General features: G+C 39.4%; 2 protein-coding genes across 4 annotated transcripts in view; both read right to left on the bottom strand.

The window, feature by feature from the left end:
• The window catches only part of LOC109958329 (doublecortin domain-containing protein 2-like), a 28474-nt gene extending 26246 nt beyond the window's left edge, over positions 1–2228 (bottom strand). Inside the window, exons 1-2 of the mRNA XM_020596874.1 lie at positions 2191–2228; positions 1001–1180 (exon numbers count right to left, since the gene is read on the bottom strand). Coding sequence (XP_020452530.1) covers positions 1001–1180; positions 2191–2228 — 218 coding nt within the window. The remainder of the gene's footprint in view (positions 1–1000; positions 1181–2190) is intronic.
• Positions 2229–3926: 1698 nt separating this feature from the next.
• Positions 3927–24975, bottom strand: slc6a3 (solute carrier family 6 member 3). Of its 3 annotated transcripts, none has more exons than XM_020596900.1 (16): positions 24673–24975; positions 23744–23820; positions 23025–23229; positions 21843–21974; positions 19653–19869; positions 16519–16657; positions 16087–16221; positions 14938–15041; positions 14094–14218; positions 12735–12847; positions 12394–12522; positions 12069–12177; positions 7190–7290; positions 5948–6115; positions 5724–5795; positions 3927–5536 (listed from the first exon to the last, which is right to left on the bottom strand). In XM_020596900.1, exons 2-16 carry the CDS (start codon positions 23798–23800, stop codon positions 5513–5515), a joined length of 1830 nt encoding a protein of 609 aa, XP_020452556.1. In that variant the 5' UTR covers positions 23801–23820; positions 24673–24975; the 3' UTR covers positions 3927–5512. The 3 variants fall into 3 exon arrangements, with proteins under 3 accessions (XP_020452556.1, XP_020452555.1, XP_020452554.1); XM_020596899.1 differs by having other exon boundaries at positions 12078–12177; positions 23744–23906; XM_020596898.1 differs by having other exon boundaries at positions 23744–23906.
• Positions 24976–25054: the final 79 nt, after the last annotated feature.

The following is a 25054-nucleotide window of genomic DNA, read 5'->3' on the forward strand; positions in this document are numbered from 1 at the left end:
GAAAACGTTCTTCACCACGGGCTGTGACAGAAAGTTTGGCTTCTCCGAGCTCATTGTTTGCGCGTAAAAGCAGACTAGAGCGCGCGATAAAGCGAGATCTTAGTTATAATAAACTTAAAACAGATTGATCCCAATTACGAGACGACAGCTTATAGGCCATTATAGTGCCAAATGTCTAGGGTTCAGCGGAGATGAGGACGCGGCACGCGCACTGGTTTCGAGGACGTCAGAACAACGAGTCCAGGCCAGCAGGCGATTCACAGATTAAGCAGGAGGTTGCAACTAAAATAAATAATAACTAAAAAAAACAAACTGCATATAACTGCTGGTGTGATGCAGCATTAGAAATGCAGACAATCGCCAAGTACTGCAGAATGTCAGCGCGCTAGGGTGAACAGCTTTTCGCTTGTGTGCACCGCCACGGAACAGGCGATGGCACAACCTACTGGTCTCTGGAGTTTTCCCACGATGCAGTATCTTCAGTCATGGGAGCTCATCTGTTGGGATGTATCTATGGGAACACACCGCGTATTATCTCCCCAATACCAGGGACCTCAGCCGTGAGCAACACGTAGTCAATAATTAACTGATAAGAAAACAACAGACTTATTTAATAAAATACAGGTGTGGGAAACAACTAAAGATGCACGACGAAGACTGTGAGCAGAGAAAATAAAAGGTTGAAAATTTTTACGCTAACAATCTGCAACAGCTACGTGAGAAAGTTAATTGGGCATCGAGAGACCAATTGTAAACCAGGACTGTCAGTGACAAAAAACATGTTTTGTTCTGAGCACTCTTAATTATGTGGTGCAACAACAGGGAAATCGAATTGTGAAGTCCTTTCACACGTTGCGAGCGACACGTTTCCTGTTGAGCCAATTAAAAAGCCAGAAGATTTCACAATAGGCTAAATGATAAGGAAACCGGAGACAGAACAGCGCCGCCGTTTGTAACCAAAACAACTATTTACATACTGGCTGAAGCCCAGTGGTCCTACCAGAACCCCCAGTCACGCCGTCTCGGTCCAGCTGGCAGCAGACTTCCTGCCCCACTGGGGCATGTTGAGAGGGCGTCCCAACAGTCAGGGTCAAAAGACCCAAATGAACTTCTGCTCTGGCTTGAGCTACATGCTAGACTAACTCTTAATGCGATTCCTCCTTGAAACCACTTGATGGTGCTATGTTGTTTTGAATTTTACCAGCAGGAGTAGCTGCAGACTAGGCCAGTGTTAAATCTAATCCTAGACTTAAACAGAAATCAGCTTTCTCAGTCATGGTTTGAAATAGTGCTAAACTTAGCCTAGTTCTGAATTAACTAAATAGATTTTCTGGAGGAAGATTAGAGCTACCCCAGGACTAATTTGAGCCTTAAATTAAACCACCCAGGCTGGAGGTTTAATTATAATTAATGTTGTTTGTCAAAGAAGACACGTGGATTACCTGGACTATGTTAATGAAGGTTTACAGGACCAGCTAGACCAGTTCTTGCTGACAGAAATGACCCATTGCAGCATGCTAATGAAATTTGCTTTTGAAATGGATGCTGTATTGTCATCACCGCAACAGCTGTTCTTCACAACTATCTGAAACAATAGAGATGCCAGGATCCCCCAATAGAAGAGGGCGACAATCCAAACGTAGTTACAGTACAACAGATGGCAGACAACTTGCATACAGAGATGCTTTTGCACTGTGCCAGTTTAAGCAGATATTCCACATCATTTACTTTTTCTTCCATATGCTCTGATAAGATACCTTTTCACATTTAATGAGCAAATAAAATGTCTTTCATGTATATTGTCTGGTATGTTACAGAAATAGGCATGAATTAATAAAGCAATATTTATTTCACAAACGTGTTTTGATGTAAAATTTGAGACAATTGCATCTCTCTCCTTCTTTATTGCCTCCTTAAGATACTCAATCCTAAAATTCAATAGGATAATAATAATCACCTTTATTTGGACAAGTATGTTACACACACAAGGAATTTGGTTCCAGTACAGAACTAGAATCTAGATCAAAAGCCAGGTCATCTGCCAGTCTACAAACTCTTCTTCGGTTTTCAGGACTAGCTCTCTGGAGGTTTATTTTCATATTCTTCCACAACAGCCGTACTGAATAAACACTGTACTGTCAACCCAGTGATTTCACAAAAGAGTATTGTAATATAGTTGATGATTCTTACCTGAAGTTGTTGTACTGTTCTTGGAGATGTGTGTTCATTTTCACTGATTTTATTCAAAACAGATTAAGACCTAAACTTCTGGCTTAATTCGAACCCTGTCCAGGAAACTGCCTGATGGTTTGATGAAGAACATGCTGAATTACTGCTAATATGGTCTCATATTATAATGTATACAACAGTAAACAGTCAAATAAGTCAATCTTAGAATATTATGTTTAAGTAGCAGACCATAAAGAGACCATTTAAAAAGACGTTTACAGCTGTATGTGTAAATGTAAGCTTATAAGTGGATCCAGATAAGCAATAAGATAACGTTGAGCTCAAGTATTGTATAGTGTCTTATTATGGCATTTAGCTTTTTAGTAGAGAGTGACAGAAAAAAACCAGGGTAGGTTTAGATGAGAACCTGCTTATACTCCTGAAACTCATTCAGGGATTTCATGTATTATACATTTACAGGTCTTTAGTATTATTGCTGGCTTATTGTATGGCTCTTTGTATGGATTTATTGATATCTTTTTAAAGTGTAAAATGTTATTTCTAGTTAGTTTTTTTAACCTCTAGAGTCCTGAGCTTTGGAAACCCAAGCTGTGCGGTCCTCATATGAGGACGCAGGGACTCTAGAGGTTATGATGCCAGAGCAGAAAGGATATGGAACTTTAGAATTTATTTACGGTTAGGTGATCAGGTCTCATTTGCCATGCATATGTACTTTTGTCAGACAAAGGCAGCTGCAAAGTTGTATGAACAAATCAGCTGTTATGATGATGACAGTGTGATTGTTTATTCAGAACCGGTGTGTATAAACCTGCTAAGCTGACCACTACTCACACTGTCACACACACACACACACACACACACACACACACACACACACACACATTTTGATTCATTAAGGAACTTCCTCAATATCCTATAAAAAGTAAGATTTGTTCAGGAGACAGTGACAAAGATGAGACATGCATTATTTCCCACAAACAATGTATGTCTTTTCTCAATTAGTGTTCAATAGATAACCTAAAGATACTATAGGACACCACACTTACATGCACAGTTGGAGACTAGACTGCACGACTGTGCATGGAACGTGCAAAAGAAAAAATACTGAAGAGTAATAGTCAGACCGCCTGCTGATTAGAATAGATGTCAATATAAACTGAAGCTTTTTAGACAGTGATTGTCACCATGCGTCATCTGATGTGCGCACCGCATCCTTTGTCCATGTGGACCACCCCACAGGCTGTGCTGTAATGAGTACAGTTCATTCAAGGTAAAGGCTAACAACATTTCCAGATATTCTGTTTAGATAGAAGACTTACATATACATAAACATGTTAGGAGGCTAGACGTCAGTGTCTCCTTTTGGAATCTGGAACACAACATTTCAATTGATCAAACTATTTCTACAGCTGCAATAAATAAATACTGTAGTGAAGATGCAGCCACTGCAAAAGTGAGGTAGCACGCATTTTACAACTGATTTCTGATCGAGGTAGTACAGTGGTATAATATACAGTAGTGGTAGTACAGGAGTATAAAAGGGACAACAGTGTGCAGAGCAGGGCCATGTTAAAACTTCATTCAAGTGTCAAAATGTAAGCCCAGTGATAAGAAGTACCAAGGCAATAATTTTGCCTTCCTGGCTCGACAGAAAAGGATAGAAAGTGACAGAGGTTTTTAAAATAACATATGAACAGAAAGGAAATGATGTATTAATTATACTTTATTTGACGGTACAAAAACAACAGTACGAAACAAAATCCGAAACACCACAAAGCACAGTACAGCAGCACAAGCATACAGTTTGGGACATAGTTAACCCTTCAGTGCGTTACATGTAATACAAGGTGACATATAAGGTTTTATGGTTTCGGATTAAACAGAAAGAGTATGTGAGGAGAAGATTCACATGGATTTTCTATGCAATTGTCATCAAGATCCTTAAGGCTAATATACATTACTGTAAACAATAATCCATATATCCTGTTATATGGATATATACTACACAACCAGGCATAGGTTTTGCCACACTTTCCCATTCAGTTCAAAGGGAAAGTGTGTCCAAACGTTTGACTGATTATATATTTAGTATCATACAATACAATATAATGCAAGCCTCTCTACATTACGTTTACTTATACAGATACTTAAAGTACATCATATATTACATGACACACCACTCATTTGCCGTTCAATAAAGAGCAGCTTCTTAAACAGTCATGAAATAGTGAATAAGATTCTGTCAAGAGTAAAATTAAAGCTTTATATTTCTGGAGGAAACTTGACCGTATTGTTCAAATAAATAATTAATGTGCACTGGTTCTAATTTGTTATGGGCACCTTTGTGTTTTTTTTTTTTTTTAATAAAATGAAGCAACTCAGTGAGAAAGTTCAGTTAATGTGTATTCAATATTTTATTTTACTTTAATGGTGTTTATTTGGTGTGTTAATGAAAAAATGATGTTTTACATGAATTATTTTGATATAAACAAAAGTAGGTGTCTTTTTCAGTCTGGTTTCACAGAATCCTATAACAGTCTTAAAAATAAATAAATACATACTGTAAAAAAACTATATGAACTGTGATTCAGTAAAACCTGCAACATTCATGACAAATCTGACTGCTAAATACTTGTTTTGACTCATGACATTTCAAAAAAGGGCTTCTTTCTTTCTGTTTTAACATTAACTAACTGAAATGAAATAAAGCTAATTTCCAAAACAGACTAAACATTTTACAAATAAACTCTTTATGCTGTCATATGTAGCACCTCAACATCTTCACTTCATCTACAATAACTGAACTTTAATGTACATCTTACCTCAAAGAAATACATGGAATTTTTAGTTTTACTCTTATTTTGGGTACCCATGCACTTGACACAATGTAAAATAAACCTTTCTACATCCTTTGACCTGTGACCTTCATTGTTTATTGTTATGAAACAAACACACTATTACAAGTGCAAAGGGAAGGCAGTCACAAGGCTAAATGTTACCTGGTATGCCTTCAAGGTGATTTTTGTATTCATGAAAGTAATAGGCGAAGCACAACATGACCTGTTTGACTGAATCCCATTCTTTCACTAGTGGTGGAGAGGGTCAATGCACAGGTTCACTCATCCATTGTTGAAATTAAAGAGCACTACACTTTTTATGTTTTGTTGGCACTTTTAAACTGCTCCCACCACCACATCATTATGATCAATTTAAATGGCTGTTTCTGTCTTTTTCTTAGCACTTCAGACCTTTGCTGTGCATCCATTCATCCACCCACTGCTCTCATTCTCTCTCTCACTCTTTCACTTTCTCTCTGTAGCCCTCACACCACCAACCAGTGATGCAGCTGTGGGAAAAATTCAAATATACCCATGAATTAAAACAGTACTACTCTACTGCACAAATAACAGTAGCTAAATGAAGTGTAACAGTGCAGTAATCAGAGGAATATAAATGTATATATGTATAAAACATGCAGAGATGTGGCATTTATGTACATGATTATAAAAATGCAGAATCAGACCAACACTCACAGTGAACTGCCGAACCTCACCGCTGTCTACCAAATGATGCTCCGTCTCTGGGGTGATGGCATAAGCCAATCTCTGTCACAGCAGAATGGGAGAAGAGCAATTAGACATCCTGCTCTAACAGAACACAGCGCTTAGTGCTCCATCATGACAAAGCAAGCTAAAGATGAAAGATTAATATTTATGACTCATTTCATTTCAGCCAAGAACCCAAAGCTCAGACTTACATCGCAAAACTTTCCAGGCAGTGTGCAGAGCTTGTAGATGGCATAGAGAGGCACCATGGCCATTGAGGACATGGCCAGACACCACCCCACCATGTTAGCCCATGGAGGAAACATGTAGGAACCGTAGCTGGGAGGGTTGAATGTGGCAAAACTCACGACCACCATAAACTATGAGAAAATGTTATGAATGCAAAAGACTTGAGGAAAACAATCAAACAAAAATATCTGTTAAGCAATTTAAGCCAATGTGACAATATCCCTGTTGTCAAACAAAGGGGTGGAGGCTATGCTGTAATCCAAGTCATGCATTCATTTATTCATTCATTCCCACAAGCAATTAATCACATCTTCCCAAAGAAAGGAATCCCAAAGATGGTTACATTAATGAGCATAAACAACAACAACAACAACAACAGGCAAATCTAAGAATCAAACATGTGGACCATCAGACAAGCTCCTTCCCTCAAATCAATGGTTCATTTTCCTTTATATATCTTGAGCACCACATATCAATGTAGTGCACTTACTGTAAGGCATTGGGTAATAATGGGTCTTCTTTTGCACCAGTGTTATAGTTGTTATCAGTGTACTATGCACAACCAGCTGGCAGGTTGTGTTAGGACAAACTAGAGGGCAGCATTCATGTGGCTTGGGAGCATTTAAGGAATGCTTTGGAGAAGCAAAAGGAAGTTGCCAGGGGGAAAAACATCTGGTTCACCTGACTAGTGCTCACTATCAGCTAGATCTGAATAAGCACTGGCACTCGACTGATGGATGGGTAGATATATACAGGAGTTACTGAAGAGCTGATTTATTCAGTAGCAAAGTGAAAGTTACAAATTATATTTTCTAGAACTAAATTGTATTTTATATAATATTTTAAATTATATGAAATAGTTCTTTATTTTCAATTTCAGAAGGCCCACAAGTACTTTTTGTAATGACTGAACTTGTATCTGTATATGACAATAAACCTTCAGTTCAATTCAGACAACTTTATGGATCCTAAGGGGGCAATTCATTTGCAGCTTACCCAACCCATAGCATAACCCAACCTGATAGCTTGTCAGATTTTAGCACTTTGATTCCATTGTTTCCAGTCAGCAGAAAGGGAGCTTGAAGTGTGAAAATTGGTGACATATTTCGTTGTTATTGCCAAATGCATATACAGCTGAAGGTAAACTGATAAATCTGATTTATCTACTAAATTTCCATTGTTAGGGTTGAAAAAGTACAACTCACCAAGAGAAAACAGGGGCTGACAAACTTCCAGCACAGCCTCCAGTACATGCCTGGTCGCTGGCCAATCATCTCTTCGATGTCATCACTGAAACGATCCACTCCTGAAACATAAAGAAACATTCTATATTACTTTCCTGACATGGTTAAGTGCATACCAAATAAACTGCTCAAAAAATTAAGGGAAAACTTGATTGTCAGAGTATAACACCAAGTCAGCAAACTTCAGGGATTTCAATCCATCCATTTAGGAAGCACAAGTGATTCTGAATCAGTTCCACCTGCTTTGGTGTAAATGAAAGTGACAACGGGTGCAACGCAGAGGCTAAAGCAAGACAACCCCCAAAAAGGGAATGGTTTTATATGTGGTGGCCACAGACAAATGCTCTCTCCTTATGCTTCCTGATTGACTCTTCTTAAGATTTATGTTGTGTCCTTGTCACTACTTATAGCATGAGGCAGTACCTGCAATTCAGTTAGGGTTACACAGGTAGTCCAGTTATCCAAGGTGGCACTCCATACTGTATGTGCATTTGCAAGGCTTACTGTGTCCCCCAGCATGGTCTCAAGAGCATGAAGGAGATACTGGGAGACCAGCCGTTACACCAGGAGACGGAGCTGTAGAAGGGCAACAACCCAGCAGTAGGACCGGTATCGGCTGCTTGTGCAAGTTGTGCAAAGAAGAGCAGGAGGAGCACTGTGAGAGCCCTACAAAATACCCTCCAGCAGCTACTGGTGTGCATGTTTCTGACCAAACTGTCAGAACCAGTCTCCACAATGGTGGCATGAGGTACCAACATCCTCTAGTACAACCTGTGCTCACAGCCCAGCACTGTACAGCTTGACTGGCATTAACCGGAGAACACCACAATTGGCAGGTCCGCCACTGGCTCCCCGTTCTCTTCACAGATGAGAGCAGGCTCACACTGAGCACATGGGACAGGAGTGAAAGAGTCTGGAGACCCCGCGGTGAACATTATGCTGCCTGTAACATCATCAAGTGTGACCAGTTTGGTAGTGGGTCAGTGATTGTCTGGGGAGGTACTGGGATCCGATCCTCAGAGAAAATGTCAGACCTTACACTGGAGCAGTGGGCCCTGGGTTCCTCCTGGTGCAGGATGATGCCCGGCCTGAAGTGGGCAGAGTGTGTAGGTGGTTCCCAGATGATGAAGACACTGATGCCACTGACTGGACTCATGTTCCCCTGACCTAAATCCAATTGCCTATGGGACATTATGTATCAGTGCATCCAACGCCACCAAGCACCACCACAGAATGTGCAGTAGCTCACTGATGCCCTGATCCAAGTCTGGGAGGAGATCCCCCAGGACACCACATGCCAACTCATCAGGAGCATGCCCAGATGTTGTCGGTAGTGCATACAGGCTTGTAGGGCCCATACACACTTCTGAGTCACATTATGAGTTGCTGTGATGAAAGTCATACAACTTGGATGAGCCTGTGATTTCAGTTTTCAGTGTGATTTTGAATCCAGTTCTCCATGGGTGATGTTTTTGGTTTCCACTGACTGTTATATGGTTTTGTTCAGAACAAATTACACAATACACATTAGTAAAGGTTTTCAACATGAATAATTTGCTCATCAAGATCCAATGTGTGATTTAGTGTTCCCTTAATTCTTCTGCTTAGTAGGTTTCCAGTAGAAAATATCAAGTATTTACAGTATTATCAGTGCAGTAGATGTTTTTGAATGTAGTTAAAAGTTGTCCATGAAGAACTAATGTGAGTCTGCAGAACCTATTGTATTAAGCTACTGCACCATTTTTACCATATCAGTTTTCATTCTCTCATTAAAACCTGGCTTTATATATATTTTTTCGCTTGTCTTCCTGCCTGGAAGGCATCTCTGCCTGCAGAGGAATTTATTCAGACTGACAACCAGATATCCAGCAGAGCTAAATGTACTTATGTAGATGACAGAAGAACAAAAGACCACGGTGGCCATTGGTCAAGGGTTTCTGACTGCAGTTAAGAGGAAGGAGAAAAGGCTCTGTGAAGCCTTAGGCTTGATTTATCTGGCTTGCCAAGGTCAGGACCCACCAAAGTGGGGCAATATATAACCCCACCACCTGGGGCCTGGTTAGCCCCTTATGAATCTCTCCAGTCAGGTTCAGAAGGTATGAGAAAAGAAACTCAATACAGTATCACAGGCCATCTATTTTCCCAACCTTTAGATTGTTTTTAAAATATTTTGTGCCTGCTGGTGTTTCAAAATGGGGGTCAGGGTTTCACACTCTCTGAAACATCAGTTTTTCTTGTTTTCAGCTGGTTGTGTTATAGGTATAGGTGAATCAGTAAAGCAGTTGGACCTTAGCCATTAATTTACAAAACTACACACACTTGAAGAAATCTACAATCACTGAGGAATATACAAACAGCTATCATAAGAGGCCACCGCAAGGGTTGTCATCAAGTCTAAAATTCTATAATTTATTCACTTCTACACAACTAAAGTATTTCTTCCATATAGAGTGCAGATATTGTACAAACAAAAAAAAGCTTACACAGCTTAGGGAGATACGGTGTGGCGCTTTTGAAGAAGGTACCTTAAAACTGAGATTACAGGTAGATTGATATAAGATGGAATATAGAGAAAAAATGATTTTGAAGTCACTCCCAGTTGTCACTCACAACAATCCAGCTATCAGACAACTGTCCATGGGAAAGAGAAATGACATGTTTCCCAACTACAGTTTTATTCATGTGGTGCCTCACCACTGCTGAGTGAACAGAAAGGTAACACTGGCAATGGTCAAATCAAGGCCCATTTAACCTCAACGAGCTTTTATGGGCACCACAGCTACAGTATATCCTTCAGCCTTAACAATGCATGCCCAAGGACCTGTCTAGAAACTGAAAAGGCCAAAACCATTAGTAGAGTATGCTTATATTTTATGGATAATGACACACCGGTCAATAGATTGGAGGATGCAGTAGATAAGTTTAATAGGTTTTTTTGTGAATGTTGGTCCTGGTTTAGCAAGAAGCATTTGTACAGATGATACATCCGTCACTTTAAATAATAATACAATCGAAAGGAACATGAGTTCTATGTTTCTGAAGCCCATAGTGTGTGTGTGTGTGTGTGTGTGTGTGTGTTCAGGGCCTGGGTTGCTTGAGGTGAGTCTTGCAATTATTGGACTGATGACGTGTGCCTGTGTTACTTAATCGAGCAACGCCTGCATCCATCTGCGCGATCCTAACACAATATATATTTAAAGATATGTGTGTGTATATGTGTCACACCTGTCTGTCTGTACACTTAAAGACAGATTAAATCAGATGGAGGCCGGGAGTCTTTGGCAAAGATCGCAACCGACTGACCCAGTAATAATCAGCGTGTGTAGTTTTGAAAAGCCCTGACTAATCCTGAGCAGTATCACAGCAGAATCAGCACCCCAAGATGTTGACAACACAAAACTGTGTCCAGGCAAAGAAATAAAAGCAAATGAGTCAACTGCCCCACAGTAAAAAAAAGTCAGGTTCACTGCACATCAGCTAGTTTTAGTAACTTTTTAGTAGCTTGATTATTTAAAAATGATTTGGGAGTTTGCACCACACAAACAGAGTATTCGCTAAGGCGATGGCTGCATTTTTAGATAATACTGTGGTAGATTCTTGGGTCCAAATATGGTTTAATGGGCTTTTTGGTTTATACTGCACTGGCATGGTACAGTATTTCTAATCAAAGCAAGAGGCAATATAGAAACTCCTAAATTTAAAAATGTGTTTTATTTTGACTTTACTTGTGCTGTGCTGAATGATGTATGTTGAGTTGATTGATTGATTGATTGATTGACAGATATATTCAGCACAAAATAGCAAAAAACATATCGATATTGGCAAGAGTTAGATATATTTTGGACAGGAAAGCACTACGCATTTTGTATTCCTCATTTATTTTAACATGCTTAGATTATGGCGTTGAAAACTGGGGAAATGCATACAAAAGCTCACTTCAACCATTGTATATATTACAAAAAAGAGCGATAAGAATTGTGCATAAGATGGGGTATAGGGATCACACCAACGTAGCTTTCATACAGTCTAAATTGTTAAAATTTTTTGATTTAGTGGGATAAAAGACTGCAGTGTTTATGTATAAAGCCAGGAGCAATTTATTACCTGGTGGAATTCAAAAACTATTTAATGAAAGGGAAGGGGGATACAATTTAAGGGGTCAGTTAAATTTAAAAATTCATGCTATACGTACAACCAAAAAAAGATTTTGTATTTCCATAAGTGGGGTAAAACTATGGAATAATTTAAGTGTGGACATAAAAAATAGTAGAATTGATGAGTTTAAACATAAATATAAAGGTATGTGTCAATCAAGATATATGCAAGAACAGGTTTAACATTGTGGGTGTGGTGTATGAATGTTAACACTATGTAATAATTTGTTAGTATATTACTTGTGTGGTGTAGAAGACAATTTTCTAAGAATGTAACTATGTAAGAATGTTAACAATCTGTAATAATTTTTTAGTATATTACTTGTGTGGTGTAGAACAAAATTATCTAAGTAGAGAAACTGCTTGCAAACCAATGATGGTAAGATGATGTTATGGGGTAGGACTAGATAAGTCTAACTTCTTCCTACTCCGTTCAAGCACGTACTAGGTATAAGCAAATTGATATTGGATTAGCATTTGTGGATATGTGTGAAATTATGTGTGTTGACATGTCGACTATCTTTACTTGCTTGAAAGAATAAATCAATCAATCATATTTGATAAAACTATGCTGTAAGAAGGCACAGAACATCTGCAGATTTCTCATCAAACCTCTAATGTAGCATCAGCTTTGCTGCCCATGAAAACATGAATTATGTTTGTCCTTCCTCATTTCTCTCCTCTACCTCGCTCACCATAGAACCATGCGATTCCAATGGCTTCAATAAGCACTCCAAAGAGAATCGATGTTCCTGCTGCAAAGTGGTCCAGCAGAGTAAACACATACATCCCACCCTGGACAGACAGAGATAAGATAACAAATGTATAATAACTGTTATATTATATACATTTTATAATATAGTTTACAGTAAGAACAAATAAAAAACCTCTAAATACATTTGGATCATTCAAGTCATTGCATTTGCAAATACTTGTCATTCTTTGATTAGTAGAACAGAGTACACAAAAGAATGTCAACTGTCACACAAACAAGGCCAACATGATACTTACATTTGTAACACAGAAAAGGGATATGAGGAAGGTGGCTACGACAATTAAGAGAGTGAACAGCTCTCTGTGTTTATGGAGGAATCTGAATTCATCAATCAGCCCTGTGATCACAGACTCCATCCCACCCATCTAAAGTGGGTCACAAGAGTTAGGAAAAAACAGTCAGTCACGCTGGCAAATGTGTTTACTGCATTACTGGCATATTAAAGTTCCAAAAAATTAAAACTGCAAAATGAAAATTTCACATTTCACGTTTTGTCCAATGCATGTCTGAAGCATTGCTGCAAAAAACAAACAACAACAAAAAAAAATAAAACAAGCAAACAAACAAACATACGCACAGCACTGTCAATGCCCAGTGTCAACAGCATGATGAAGAAGATAACTGCCCAAACGGATGACCCAGGTAATGTTGCAATGGCTTCTGGGTAAATAACAAACACCAAACCAGCACCTACAGAACAAGAAATTCAAGCAAGGAAAGCAGAAAACAGCACTAAATGCACAAACATTAGCATCTGGAGGATTTAACATAGCAGCAAACATAAAAGCTGAATGTTAGTTAGATATAACATGTTAAACAATAAGAATCAGGGGAATCGAAGACGGCATATCAGAGAAGAGTACTGTACCATTTTTAATAACAATCAACCTCTCAGTGGGTTCACTGCCAGGGTTCTTCACTGATTACAGTGTTGGCATCTAAACACGGCCCAGCTTAAATATTGCTGACTCTTAGAATAATTAAAGAATGCACATTTTCCTGTTTCTATTCTTCTGGTATTACTACCCCACTGTGAGCTGTTTGCACTGCCATTTATTAGCACCCATCACTGAATAATGGTAAGAGTAGGTTGATCTGTCTTACACAAAACCAACAACCTATTGTATGACTGACGTGACGCTACAAAAGTACAGTACATTAAAAAGTAATAACACAAACTATGGAATATGACTTAAAGCTGGATATTTTCCTGCAACATGCAGTGTGTTTTTATTATATTTAAAGTCTTTAGTCTTTTTTTGTTTGTTTGTTTGTTTGACAGGGACAATAACTGGTCCACGACTTTCCCAGAATTACAGTAGCTACAAAGCTAAATTTCATCTGTAGTCGCCAGGCAGGAAACACAAGCGTATTGCAGAAATTTAACATATCATCTGAGGAGAAAATTACAAATAGCATCAATAAAACATTAGTCAAATAACAAAACCATGCTATCAAAAACCTAATGTTAAGATATGTTGCAAATAACAACAGGAGTGCAGTAAGTTCTGTTTAACTTTAACTTGATCAAGTTCCAGATTTTTCCAAACGCATGTGCTGTTTCTCATCAATAATTGTTGACAGATGAGGGGAAAGTTGTAATTGTATGATAGTGTCTACAACACACACTTTTGTACTCCTATCTTTGTGAGGACACTCATTGACATAATGTGTTCTCTAGCCCCTTACCCTAAAATTAGCCACCAGAACTAAATGCCTAATTCTAACCTGAACCCTAAAATCAAGTATTAAGCCTCAAAAAGGTGTTTTAGAAAGTGAGGACAAGCCAAAATGTTCTCACTTTTCAAAAATGTCTTCACTGTAGCAAAAAAATATATATACTTTTTGGGTCCTCACTATGCAGCAAGTTCAAGAACACACACACACATTTATTTACACAGGTACCACATTACAAAACAGAAAAATATCATCATACCATCTCTAGCAACTTTGTCCAGGGCCACGTTGTGCTTGTAGGACATGTAGCCAAGGAAGGAGAAGACGACAAAGCCGGAGAAGAAACTGGTTAAAGAGTTGATGGAGCTTGTGATGATGGCGTCTCTGGGACATAAAATCAAATAAAATGAAAAAAAAAAAACAATAGTCATGAATGAATGAATAAATAATTAAATATATCAAACAGTTCATTAGTCAGTCATCAGCCATCACGCAGTCAGTATCAGCATTATTGACCAGCCAGTAAACTGTCAGGTGTGGGTGAAAGTCACTTTCCTGTTGGCTTCTACATGGTGGTAATGCTGGCTTGCTGTAATGAGTCTGGGTTGAAGAAATGGATTATTCAGTCAGCCACCTGGTCACTGTCCTGTCTGTGATGTGACAGACCTGTTGTCCTGTCTTCTTCTGGAAGTCTAACCTTGCTCAGCAGTAAAAGTGATTAAGTTAGTTGGCCAGTGTTAAATATGAACAAAATCCTCCTAAAAGTATATCAGAAAGAAGTGAGCTGGAAAAACTAACAATTTTCTTGTCAGTGTCCTGCAAAACAATTAGCTCAAGGAGGAATCAAGGTGGAGGGTGTCATGTGTCAGTAAAGAGAAACATTAAAAAAGGCAAATCACTGAGATAAAAGCCTCCTGCGTGATGCGGATGATTTTCAAAGTGCAACAGTTGTGATTGGTGTTATGACTGACTGTCACACAGCAGGCGGTCAAAGACTTGATGTGTATCAAGGAGCTTCAAAGGTTATTGTAATTCACTTGCTTATGTCGCGCACATGTGTGTAATGTTCCCTCCTGCTGCTGCCTCTCCCTGCGTATCCTTACCTGTAACAGTTGTTGCTGAATTTGTTGTAGCTGGAAAAGGCAATAAGCACACCAAACCCCACTCCCAGTGAGAAACAGATCTGTGTCGCTGCCTCAATCCAGACCTGGGGAGCGACAGAACAAGCACACTTGTGTGAAGCGGCAAACAAAAGGCACAGGAGAGGAAAAAAGCCATTATTAGGGATAATTGCAGGAAACTCATTCAACAGCAGCAGATGAAAGACGCTCGTGAATACGGAGAGTAATTTTGCAAATTACTGCTCCATGCATCTATCTAATCTAATTCTCCAATTTCTCCCATGCACCTCTATATCTATCCCCTTCTTGCTTTCTCCATAACTGGGTCCTTTAGTCCTGCATGCTTACTTATTGAGCCCCTTAGTTCCTGCTATTAAGGTAAATAAAATATTGTCATAAGATGTGATAGTAGGTTTCACATTTAAGGAATATATTAGAAATGGGCTACACAGACAATTTTCTCATGTTTCATACATAGAGGAAATCCCTCTCTGATCAATGTTGTGGTTAAGGCTTTTCACAAATTGGTCAACAAGACACAAACAGTTAAGTTGTCTTTGCTGTTATGCATTAATGCAGCAGTTGTGTAAACTAAGGAATGATTCCACATTCAGGTTTTTGTCATTCCTCCCTGGAGACCATAATGAAAGAGGGTCACATTTGTTTGTGGAGAAAAGGAACTGTGTAGTGTGTGTTGGCCATGTCAGTTTAGCTTAACTATTCTCTCTCTCTCCTGGCCTGCCTTCACTCATTTTATTGTAACTCTTCTCTCTTCTTATGGTTCTTTGTTCCTTTCTGTTATTTTTTTGTCTTTTGCCTGATCTGAGATACATACAGTATTTTTCTTTAGCATGCAACTTGGAAAAACATACTACGTGATCAACCATGGAAAGAAAGTGTCAGTAGTGCCTCTTTATTCCTTGTTGCTATGGGTTCTCAGCTGTTCTCAGCAGCAACTGTGATTTAGGTGTCTAGCATACTTTATTCCCCTATTTATTTATTGTCTAACATGTATGTAATATTTTACTAAAATTCTTCTTTCATATTTGCTTCTATGTTAAATCACGCCATGCTCCATTCTTCTTCTGCTCCCCCACCACTCTCACTTCACTCTCCTTGTTTGAATCTCACCTTGGCATCACAGAGTCTCAGGAAGTCCACAGAGAGGTAGGCCTTAATGCCGTCAATGGCTCCGGGCAGAGTGACTCCACGGAGCAGCAGCACAGTCAAGACCACATAGGGCATAGTGGCTGTGATCCACACGACCTGAGAGGATTGCGCACACATACAAACAGAATACCCACACATTTAAACAAAGGAAAGAATGGCACACACACGCAGTCAGCTTCACAAATATGAGTACATGTTAGAGTGAAAGTACACATTTATACTATGTCTACACATACAGGAGTCTATTTTTAGTGGATTTAAACTGGACTTAAAGATGCAGTGATTCCTCAAGTAATTCCATATCAAGTGACTTATAATTCAAAGACTCTTGGGTAGGAATTATATAGTACTGATTTTTACATTTAGAAACACAGCTACTGTGGCATCTCCTACCTTGCCAGAGGTCTTGACTCCCTTCCAGAGACTGAAGTAGAGCAGAACAATCACCACAGCCAGACAAGAAGTCAACTGCCAGCGTGGACGACCCAGGTCATCAATACCGTTGCTGTCCTGGATGTGGAGCACCCCTCGTCTAAGATAGAGGACATTCTAGTTAAGAACAATAACCTCTCCTGAGACACCACTACACCACCTCTAAGGGTCTTGTCTTTAACATTCTTAGCATTTCAGGAATACCTACTAACATTGTAGCCAGTGTCCATGTAAGAAAAGTGCCAGAGATAGAGCCAGTCCTCACTGCACAAGGCATCATCTTGGAACAAGATTCATGTCTTCCTGTTTTTTCATGCATATTTATACAAAAATTGAGCAGCTTCTAGTTCTGTAATATTCTTTGGTCGTCTTGCATGCACAGCTCTTTTAAGATCTACCCACAAATTTTCAATGATGTTTAAATCAGGGGACTGTGATGGCCATTCCAAAACCTTCAGCCTGCGTCTCTTGAGGTATTCCATAGTGGATTTCGAGGTATGTTTAGGATCATTGTCCTGTTGTAGAAGCCATCCTCTTTTCAGCTTCAGCTTTTTTACAGATGGTGTGATGTTTGCTTCCAGAATTTGCTGGTATTTAGTGGAATCCATTCTTCCCTCCACCCGTGCAATGTTTCCTGTGCCACTGGCTGCAACACAACCCCAGAGCATGATAGATCCACCCCCATGCTTAATAGTTGGCAAGGTGTTCTTTTCATGAAATGCTGCTCCTTTTTTTCTCCAAACATGCCTTTGCTGATTGTGTCCAAAGAGTTCTATTTTAACTTCATCAGTCCACAGCACTTGTTTCCAAAACGCATCGGGCTTCTGTAGATGTCCTGTTGCATACTTCAGACGTTGGATTTTATGATGGGGACGCAGATAAGGTTTTCTTCTGCTGACTCTTCCATGAAGGCCTTGTCTGTGCAAGCATCGCTGCACAGTGGAACGGTGCACCACCACTCCTGAGTCTGCTAAATCTTCCTGCAGGTTTTTTGCAGTCAAATGTGGGTTTTGATTTGTCTTTCTGACCAGCATACGAGCAGTTCTGTCCGAGAGTTTTCTTGGTCTTCCAGATCTCATCTTGACCTCCCCAGTTCCCCTGATCTGCCATCTCTTAATTACATTTCTTACTGTGGAAACTGCAAGCTGACAACGCTTTGCTATCTTCTTGTAGCCTTCTCCTGCATTGTGGGCATCAATAACTTTCATTTTCAGGGTCTTACACAGCTGCTTAGAGGAACCCATGGTTGCTGGGTGTCCACAAGTGTGTGCACAAGGTTTGAAGAGTCAAGGTATTTGTACAGCTTTGAAATTGGCATTTACCAATGACAGCTGTTGCTGTGCATCAGATCTAACGCGCTGATTAAGGTCTGAAACCTTGTGAGAGACTTTGAGACTCTGGAACTCTTAGGGTGCCCAAACTTTTGCACCATGCCATAATAATGTTTTTATTTTTTATTTTTGTTCACTTTATGGCATAAGAAGTAACTATGCATCACTGTTTGCTGAAAATATTGTGCATTTTTTCCATTTCCAAGAGAAACTGTGTTAACATCTGTTCAAATAAAAAAATCACCAAAATCTGTTATTTATCAAGGGGTGCCTAAACTTTTGCATAAGACTGTATGTCTATCTCTTCCAGATGGGACTCTGGAGAGATTTAATGAGACTCGGAAGCTAATTTTGCAACAAAAGTTAGTGTCAGATAATCCAAATGCAAATAACTAGGACATACTATACATCACACACTCGGTTTAAATTACAATGTTTCTATACAGTGCACTTAAACTGCAACAGATAAAATGTTTCAGAAGAAACAAATGAAGATACTCATTTATTAAAGGCAGAAGAGATGCCAGGAGGTGGTTGTGGCAGATGATGGGCATACAAAGTGCACGATTGTTAGACTGTAAACTGGTGTTTGCATCCATAGTCTGGTCAGTGGCTATTTTGGGTTAAGATTAGGGAAAAAAAAAAAGTCTGTTTTTAGTCTTGTTGTTGGACACTTTCCAGATACTATATGAAATGCTGCAAAAGCTTGTATTACTTAAAGCTACAATACGTAACTTAAGGTACCAATAACATGAAACTCCCAATCACTCTGCTCCGCCCAGTGCGCCCTCTCCTGCTCCACTACGCTCTACTACAATCTGCTACGGTCCGCCTAGCTCTCCCCAGCTCTTCAGGTATTTGTCCATATGAAATTACAATAAATGAGAATGCATTGGTTAGAGAGGTCAATCGTGCTCGAAACCATTTAGAAGCTAATGTCTCTGCACTGGTGCCAGTGCTGTTCAATGAGTCTGGGTCACAGGAGGCTTCGACAAAACGTCTCTGCACTAAGACACATTTTGTAGCCTATTTCTACAACAAAAACATATGAAAGAAGTTACATACTGTAGGTTTAATTATAAGGTCTTAAAGACCACAGCAGTCTGGCATAACAGGAAAACTGCACTAGCGATAAAACTTTTTTTTTTTTCTATAAAGTGGAGTATGTCACCTGAAAGACTATAAAATTACTGAACATTGTTCAAACTGATGTGGTCAACTTGTCTGCAGGTGGTTCTGTGTAAATAGCATACTGTCATTTCCACTAGCATGGATGAAACGCTTCAACTGCCAGAACAGTCCAGCCCCTCACTTATTGGAACAGGAGACACCTGGGCAGTTGCACAGGGAGGGAGGCTGCAGCAGCTAAACGCAGCCAAGCTCCAGATCTATTTAGAGGACAATATACCTGATGTTCATTTCCGAATAGTTTATTATTCCTTAAATTATTCATTATCAGATCTTATAAGGCATGACTAAATTTAGACAAAAGGCTGACGGTAAAGTAACTTCAGTTATTCTGTTGAGTGTGGAGCCAACTCTACATCATTTCATGGCATGACTGCATTGCACCGAAATTTTTCTTGAGCACCTCCTGAAGTAGAAATGTGCAGCTGATACAAGGCCAAACCCAAAGGCTTTAGTAGGTAGACAAATACTTAAAGTATGTTTGCCTTTAACTGAATGGATTTTGCATGTAGTTTTTAAAGAACTAAAATGAAAAGAAGAGCATTTGAATGGAAAATAAAGTTCAGGAGAACTTACTCAAAGTATTCCTGAGCAGGAGTTGCCTTGTAAATGTCACTGCCTGAGCTGTTGTCAGCCCAGTCGGAGCAGTTAGGACTGTTCCAAGTGTTGTTGCAGTGGACCCAGGGCAGCTCACCGGTGAACGAGGAGAAGAGGTAGAACAGCGCCCAGGAGATGATGACGTTATAGTAGAAACCAACGTAGAGAGAAATGAGGATCACTGTAAAGCCAACACCTGATCGGGCAACATAAATGATCATGATGATGGTTATATTTAATTATGGTTTGCAGCCAATAGTGAACAAAAAACTAATTTAAAAAGAGTAGGAGAGATTTTTTTTCTCTGTCTTTCATCTTGTGATGATTTGGGCGTCTAATCTCTCTGTAAACAGCTAAACCCCAACCAGCTACAACAGTAAAACACCACTTTCACGCTGATATATCAGTAAGACTAACAATGTAAGACATAATAATGAATCAGTCACAGAACCCATTTTCTGCAGAACTAACATCTTTTGATCCTTTATACTGTATTTAGCTTATAATGCATCAGTACTTTCACCTGAATCCAAGCCTCACACTTTTTTCTGGATGGTGACCACAAAGGTGACTTTTCAGATTTTCCTGCCACACACACACCCTTTACCATACTGTGTGCTTTCATTATGCACCATACCATGAAGCAAATAACATTCAAACCTTTGTCAGTGGTACTATTAATCTTAGTTTTTTTTTTTTTTTTTTACAAAATGCTCTTTTGCATGAATCATTTTGTCTTTAAGAACTATTAATATGAAGAAAAAGTAATACACAGACATTACTTTTTTGAACCGTGACAGTATTCTCACAACTTCCTGCACCAAAATAACACCAGAAAGTAGAATCTCTCCCTCAGTATGAATATGGTAAGCTTATGATTCATGCCTGTGGGCTCAAAGAAAGCAGCACCAACTTCTGAAGATTGTTTCTTCATGCCTTAATTATCTTAATAATCTACCCTTTCTTTAAATCTGAAGCAATGTCCACTCTTCTAAGGCTGGATTTAATTGTTAACCTTTGTTAAATTCATGACCACAACTGTGCCTTATTGATTCCTTTGTAATGTGGATGTGATATTTGTCCATGGAATGATGCCTCTTTTTAGCACTGCAAGTGACCATGCTATCTCTCCATCTCCCCTTCAAATGCATTGATCCTGAGAGGAAACCAGCCTGTTGATCAGAATAATTATTGTCAATATGGGCATGTGTATGTGTGTATTTGAATAATTACTGTTATCCCTCTGCTGAGAGACGGAGAGAGACTGAAGCATGTGATTAGAACGTCAGTGCCCTGACAGACGGCACATGTTCACACACAGAGGAGGCACGCACACTCATGAAGCAGCACGTACACAGTATGGGTCACCTTTAGACCAACAAGCACATGAACAACAAAAGACAGCGGAATGACTTCATACTGTGTCACAACAGATGGTCTACTGCTAATAATGGTATTTGATGTGATATTTCTGATGAAGTTTTAAACTCATAATGATGTATTAAATGTGGATTTAAATGAAAATGTAACCTTTGTTTTTTTTTTTGTTTTTTTTTTACATAGCCAAAGAAAATTACCAACAAATAAATAAAAGAGCAGAATATACAGTAGATAGACAGATGGATAAACACAAGTCACAGCTTGTATACTGTACTGTTTAACAAAGGCATAAAAGGTTGAACAAAGTGTAGCAGCATGTTTTCAAGGAGTGACTTTGCTTCAAAATGTGAGTTGGCCTTAATGATGGCATTTTCATACGCCTTGTTCCTTGATGTGCTGAAAAGTACCCAGAGAGAGCATCAGCTGCTGTTCCTGCCACCATTTAATAGAAAATTTTGAACAGTCAGGACAGGAGCCTAAAAGCCCAATTTTTATTTGCTTTCCATCTGAGTGTCAAAAGAACCTGGTGTTTGGGGCGGGGCGGGGCGGGAGGGATAAACAATGCCTGCTGTCACTTATCAACACAAAGACAAAAGAATGCCGACAGACAGACATGTGGGCAGAAGAAAAACATGCAGATATTAAAGGAAATATATCATCAGACAGTGGAAGCTGTCCAGCGAGGTGGGAACATGCAGGTGTTCATTTGGTGCATGTACAGTATGTGGGAATGAGTCTGCCTGTATAGATCTGAATATGTACTGTATCTTATGACCCGTCATTTCCTACCTTTAAATATAGGACAGATCTTCCAGACCCCTGCTGCCCCCTCCCTGTTGTACTGTCCCAAAGCCAGCTCCATGTAGAAAAGAGGCATGCCTGCTATCACCATGAAGAACAGGTAGGGCACCAGGAAGGCACCTGCACATGCACACACACAATTTAAAGGATATCTGTCAAAACATAAGTTTCAAACCTGATATTTTATTCTTTTTTTGAGCATAGGTATACAAAAAGAAAGACTACACAAAAATTTAAAAAATACATATATAGAATGCTGAAAAACTGAGAAGAACAGCAGGTTCAGTTGTATCTATTCCCTTTATTATTTCACTGCTCTATGTTACAGTAGGCTGCCTCTGTGAAACTGGCCCAGTTCCTTTTTTAGACTAGGTATAACAGCCTATAAGATTGGGGGAGATGATTAATGTCTATGACAAACGTCTGTGTTGGTACAGCCCCAGTGCAGGGAAAAATGGTCATTATGACCACTTTTAAAAATAATTGGAAGTGGACTGTTTCTAAAAAAACAAAACAAAAACAAATGTAGAAGAAAACATGAGTCCTTGCTATGTAGTTTAGCCTTAAATGAAGTCCAGTGATATTTCCCTAAACATGTGCTTGTCATACAAGTATGACAACATGGTGCGTTTGGGGACATATAGTGTCTCCAGAGCAGAGTGTCAGCCTCGACCATGGCTGCAGTATCATTTACAGCTCTTAAACATAATGAGAGCTCTATGTTAAACAGCCGTAATTAGTGGTGGTGATTGTTGGAGCTAATCTATTCGGAGCAGCTGTGGTGGTTTTTCCCCTATTTTGATCTTTGTAAAGGGTTGGAAAAAAATCACAAATAGCGGCCAGCATACATAAGGCTCTGGAACATGCCTACAAAAACAGACAGGCATGTGTAAACACTGTTTGAGTATGTGCATGTGTGGATTTTACTTTTTTTCCCCAGTTTTACCTTTTGATCACAACCATACACATACACTGTGCAATTTTCACTTCAATTTCTACTCCAACTGTTCTCACAAAAAGAGGAGGATGATCCTAAATTGTCATACACATTATTTCTTTCCTTTGCCTCTGCACCCCATTTTTTGTTTACCCTCTACCTATCTCAGCGTAGCAGATGGGGGGGGGGCTGAAAACAGCGTCCTCCCCAGCAACTCTCTTCATCCATCTCACCTCCTCCATTCTTGTAGCAGAGGTAGGGAAATCTCCACACATTGGCGAGGTCCACAGCGAATCCAATCACGGACAGGAGGAAGTCAATTTTCTTCCCCCACGTCTCCCTCTCCTCCTCCCCGCTGGGGTCGGTCTGAGTTGGAGTCACTAAGGTGGTTGAGGTGAGCTGGACCCCATTCTGCTCCTTTACAAGGATTAGCTCCACCTGAAGGGTCATAAAGTAACTAACCAGTCACAGGAAACGTAGAATCATCAGACATTTACAGTATTTCCTGTCATTCAAACTTTTGTTTCAATATTTACCACGCATCCTCTTTATACAATCTTGATATGAACCACAGAGAGAACACATTTACATATACAAGCAGGTACTGTACACTATATGTGATCTATTCATTTCATTATCAAAGTCTCACCCTCGTTTAATTATTCTCTCACTTCCCACACATGACAGACCTTCATGCACCAGCCAAGAATTTTTATTATGTTAGCTGTACTACTGAGTAAGTTAATTACATCTTAAAAGGTAAAAATTCAGCTCTTGAAGCCAGCTGTGGTTCTTTAGACCACCTGACCCTTTCAGGTCTGCATAAACTAAGTCCGACAGCTCGATCAAAGAAAAATGCACTTAAGAAGCTTGCCCCATACTGTGACTCAATAAGGTTTTCTGTAATCAAACTGCACTACATGCCATTAATTTATTGCCGATCTGCACTGACCTCTTTGGGGCCCATGGTGTTGGAGGTGGGTTTTTCTGGGGCTACAACTGAGGACATCAGGCTGACAGGGACTCTCTCTGTCACCATGGAGGGGTGCACAGACGGTGGGAGTGAGGTGCCAGAACGTGCAGGAGACAAAATAAAGTTGGTGCAGCTGATGAGTCTTGAGTGCAGAATGATACAGAAAACATAGGAAAGGAACTTTATTATTCTCAAGCCAATGAACTGAGCATGTTAAGCAGCTTGATGGCAAACACATAAAGAATATTGGTTACTTGTTGTGCGTGTAATAAAGCTTTAGAGTTATTACATGAAACCAAAAACAGCAAGAGGAGAGTAGGAAAAAAGCAACAGGGAGTGATGGGATCCAGTGGGATCCAGTAACAAATTGGGGTGGGGGAGCATCTCTACAAAGACAGCACAGCGTGCTCATTTCATTTCACACTTGTTGATCGCCATTTTGCTCAGATTTGGCTCAGTGTCTTTAATCCTACTCTAACCACGTTGTTCATTGTATTTATGTTATGATTTCTGTGTCATTTTTTTTAAATACATGATTTTATTAGAAAAAGTATCATAAGGTGCAGCTTATTTCGCAAATATAAAAAAGCAATCATAAAAATTTTAAATCCAATTTTCATTATAGAAAATTGTTACCTTACCTAAAAGCTGCAGTTTTGCATTTTTTTAAGACATTCTAAAAATTGTTGATCTTGTAGGGATTATATGAACAGATCAACATTAAACCTTATTGTATCAATTCAAGAGGTCAAGCCATCATATTTAAACACTATTTAAACCTGTTACTCCACCAAACTGGTCATTTTCAATTATTTATTCTATAAGTGTCTTGTCACAATATATCCAGGTCATATTTAAATGCTGTATTATTAAAACTAAAATTATTTCCAAGGAAATAAAATGCTCACCTTTGAAAAATGACAGGTGAAAGCTCCTCTAGTTGTCAGTTTGGACAGGGTAATTCCAGCTGTACTGATGTTCTTCACTGCACTGCAAACTGATGCTGACCATATTTATGCAGTCCACCCTTGATAAGTTAAAGTCGGGCCCAGGTTGAAACAATGTCGTTAAAAACAGAAGAGACAGAGTCACAGTGACACAAGATTTGAGGATAAAGATGGAAAAAGATGAGAAGACAAGTGGTGATGTGTGATGAGTTGTAGAAAGCCCTATTCCCTCCTTGGCTGTGACAGCCACACACACACAGACCGGAGTACCCTGTGGTGTGGTATGAAGATCTGTCTGCAGGACCACTCTTGAAATATGAGAAACACCCCCCCCTCCCCACCC

Source organism: Monopterus albus, unplaced genomic scaffold, assembly GCF_001952655.1.
Source record: "Monopterus albus unplaced genomic scaffold, M_albus_1.0 scaffold31.1, whole genome shotgun sequence".
Lineage (NCBI taxonomy): Eukaryota > Metazoa > Chordata > Actinopteri > Synbranchiformes > Synbranchidae > Monopterus > Monopterus albus.